Consider the following 4240-nt stretch of genomic DNA (forward strand, 5'->3'; position numbering starts at 1 on the left):
GGTCCAGGGCGCTGTCCAGCACCAGCGAATAGTAATTCTTGAAGGTGGACACCAGCTTGAAAGGGACTTGGGGTGTTAGTGAGCATGTCACCTGCCCACTGATCCCAGAATCACGGTCGGACACGCTGATCAGAGCGATGACAGTGCCCACCTGAGCATCTTCTCGCACCGGGAGTGCCAAAGAAGTGATCACCACCTCAGGGGAATTATCATTTTCATCCAGAATTTCCACTAGGACAGTGCAGTGACCAACCATAGGTAGGTTTCCTTTATCTGTAACATCTACATGAATTTCATAAGTGTTACTCTCCTCAAAGTCAATAGCATCATTTACTCGTATTTCTCCCGTTTTTTCATTCATTAGAAATTTCTTTCTTACACTGGACGGAACCAAAGCACTAAATGAATATATCATTTCTTTGTTTATTCCTTCATCCGCATCAGACGCGTTCAGCCATATTACTAACGTTTGGTTCGCTGAATTTTCATACATTTTAACTTCATAAACGGATCGGTCACACATAGGCGCATTATCATTGGCATCCAACACCAATATCAGCAGAGTAACAGTTCCGGTATATTCCGGTTTGCCTCCATCAGTTGCCGTTAATAATAACTGAAGCTGAGGATTTTCTTCACGATCCAGCATTTTTTCTAGAACAAGCACTGGGAATTTGCCTTTATCTTTTTTGTTTATAATATCAAGAATGAAAAACTCATTTGGACTGAGTCTGTAAGTAAGCACTGCATTCTCTCCAACATCCGCATCAGATGCGCCTTCTAGCGGAAATCGAGAGTCAAGCTGTCGAGATTCGGGTATTGAAAGCTTTTGTTCTGAGACTGAGAAGACCGGCGGGTTGTCGTTAATGTCCTTCACCTCCACCTCCACATGGAAAACCTGCAGCGGCCTGTCCACGATCACCTCCAGGTGGATGCTGCACTCCGCGCTCCGCCCACACAGCTCCTCCCGGTCGATCCGACCATTCACAAACAAAATACCGTTTTGCAGATTTACCTCCAGAAGATCCCCGAGACCTTTGGACGTCAGTCGGAAAAGGCGTGGCACCAGCTCCGCCAGCTCCAGCCCCAAGTCCTGCGCGATGCGGCCCACGAAGGTGCCGTGTTTGGATTCCTCCAGGACCGAGTAGTGGAGCTGACCGCTCCCCGCCTTCCAGGCTGCGAAGAGCAGAAGCAAGGGAAGCAGGCGCCAGGCTCTTTGTCCGCTGGGTCTGTCGACCAACATCATACCTTTCTGCTGATTTACAAATTGGTGAATCAGCGATCTAAAACAACTGCTCTCAATTTTCCTATTCGATTTCTTACATCACTTTTACGAAATGGCTGGGATCTGCGAATGTAGTTCCTTTCTAGTCCTTCAGAAACAGGATTATACCTTTGTTCCAAAAAAAACAATTTGTGGAAGACAGCGACATCCGGTGGCTGAATGTGTAAGTACAATTCCATGACTTTAATAACTTGTCTTTCATTCACAACTTTTTGATTCTATTTTTACATATTTGTGTCCCTATGGATCTTCAAAACTTCACACGAGGTCTATTTTGTACACAATAATAGTCATCTCGACCTAGCTCAGCGTTTTCTTAAATGCAGAATCCCGGGAAGTAATTTCTTCCCCAATCATGATTATCATTAGCTACATTTGAAAATATTCTTAATATTTGTATAATACTCAATGTATTAGTATTTTGCTGAATAACAACTTTATATCTCTCCAAGTTTGACACTTAATTAGCCTCTCTTTCTCATTATTTTTGCCATTTAAATAAACCTTACCAGACACTAATCTCAAGTATCACTTCTCTGTGAGGAGTTTGAAACTCTTAAATTTCAGTCATCACTAGAAAGTTGAGAGACGAACACTTGCTCAACATTGGAAATGACTCCATTCTGATTCTTATTCTTCAACGTATTGGTTGTGTGACTCTGTCTCTGTTTCCAGTTTCATAACATCCATATAGTAATAATATGGTAGTTGTGTGAATTATGATACATTAAATTCCTAGGATATTACCTTAAGAAGAGTGAGTGCTTCATAAATGGCAATATTTGAAGCCCTCAATTTAACCACATTTATTTCCATAATGGTCAAGACCAAAATCAGCTTTTTGGTAAAAATTATTATCTGTAGAATATTATCACTCTGCAATGCCTTTACTATTGCTACTGCACAGGCTGAGTGTGGTTCCCACCTTACGAAACTAAGATATTCTTAGGAACATCTCAAAAAAAGTACTTTTTTGAGAAATCAGTTATACAGAGAGAAGCTTCATTTTTTATATGCATCTTACATTGGCAAAAAGAACTTTAATTATAATTCTAAAAATAAGTGCTTTCATCTTTATTACATGTAAGCTTTTCAAATAGCCCACATACACAGTTTGGGAATTATCTAATAGTTGTATCAGTGTCAATAAAGCTTTCATCACCACCTGAAGTAAAATAGTTTCCCTTAAAGTTTCAGAATCAAATATTTAGTACCTGAAATTCTCTATTAATACATCTGCACTACTGAAACAAAGAGAAAAAAAATTCTTTTTTTCCCCAAAAAGGAAAAACCTATTAATAGGACCTTTGGTCTTACCCAAAGGTTATTTTCTTTACTTTAATGATGTGTGAATTATAACGCAGATCAATAATTTTGAACTCTTTCCGTTGCTATTAAGAGCTAAAAACAGACTAACATTTATGAACAAAAAATTTGACAGGAATGAGAGTTATTTAATTCATGTATTCATGTGTGCCACTAAATTGTTTTTATACTCTTCTACTTATTCAGATTGACCCTAGTTGAAAGTCCATTCAAATTCTGATTCTAAGGGTTATTTTTCTTGTAAAGCACAAATTAAAGTGTCATAACTTATGTATCCATGTACAATACCAATCAATGTTTAGTTTGAGCTACTCTTTGGAATCTAAAAATAAGTTTATTGTGAATAATCATTGCAACACAATGTAATGATATTAACTAAATTCCATTCCTGTTAATGTGCATTTTATAGCAAGTAATAGCATAAATGTGCCAATTAAGTCTTCAATAATGAATACAAAGTAGTTGTAGGGTAGTTAAATTATATAATCTCAAATAATAGGAACTTGCTTTGCTAAGTGTCCCCTAAGCCTATTGGATCTAAAACTTCAGCTGAATAAGAAACACCTGTAGTGCTTATTAAAATGCAAGTCTGCCACTCCTACTTATTTCAGAAATTTTGGAGTGGAGTCTGGGAACCAGAATGTTCACTAAGGACTCCAGGTGTTGCTAATACAGTTAGCATTATCAAGTCCAGGATAGGATAGGCTGACCACACAGCCCAAGTCACCTGGGTTCTCTGTAGTCTTGTATACTTATTTATAGTGTCCCTTCACTCTCAAACATGTCCAAGATTAAGTCAGAACTTAGATAGTTAACCCTACATAAAAACTACAATTCAGGGGCTGACACAGGGACGTTTCATTATTGACTTAATGGCTGCTGCTTGAACTGAGGAGTGTTACCCACAGAAAGACAGAGGGCTAGTTACTAGGCCAAGCCCTACAGTGTCCTCCATGCTTCCACTTCTCCATTTTGAACTTCCCAGCTGTTTCAAATCCTAACCTCCCTGGATCTCAGTGTATTCACGCTTTCTGATGGCCCAAAAGATAAATTCATTACTAGATGTTCACTGATCTTCTGAAAATTTGCAAATGATGATAGCCCATATTAAAGAGAAAATAAATATTAATATAAAGGATGAAGTTACCAATTATATCAATACAGCTATCAATAATAAAGAATAAAATTTATAAATATAGAAGGCATAGTAAGTAGTTAATAAATAATACTAGCTCCAAGAGACTGAGGGAGTGGGTTGGGTAGATTTCTAGCACTCCTCAATCCATATAATCTATATAACATATAATCAAATAACTGAGCCCAATTCAAGTGGCACATGGAACCTGAAAAAAAGTGCGAGGACAGAGATATTTGGAGGCATAAGTCTAGATTTAAGGTGAGTTATGCTGACAGACATAGACAAGATTGATTACAGGAGCTCAGAGTTTACTCAAGCTTGGAAAGAAACATGATGAAAAGAAAATAAATCACTCTGTAATATAACAAACATGTCTTCTATAAGGAAAAAGAAAAAAATTGCTGAAATATATTATATAAATTAATTTTACTTGTACTTTCATGGTTATATTGTGGCTCTATTCTCAGAGGTACTCTGATTTTGCTCTGCTG

At 37.7% G+C, this 4240-nt stretch overlaps 1 protein-coding gene across 1 annotated transcript in view; it reads right to left on the reverse strand.

Moving 5' to 3' along the window:
* Positions 1-1243, reverse strand: part of LOC115293402 (protocadherin alpha-10-like) — a 16491-nt gene extending 15248 nt beyond the window's left edge. Inside the window, exon 1 of the mRNA XM_029941187.1 lies at positions 9-1243. Within this exon, the coding sequence (XP_029797047.1) occupies positions 9-1243 (1235 nt within the window). The remainder of the gene's footprint in view (positions 1-8) is intronic.
* Positions 1244-4240: the final 2997 nt, after the last annotated feature.

Source organism: Suricata suricatta, chromosome 6 (genome assembly GCF_006229205.1).
Source record: "Suricata suricatta isolate VVHF042 chromosome 6, meerkat_22Aug2017_6uvM2_HiC, whole genome shotgun sequence".
Classification (NCBI taxonomy): Eukaryota; Metazoa; Chordata; class Mammalia; order Carnivora; family Herpestidae; genus Suricata; species Suricata suricatta.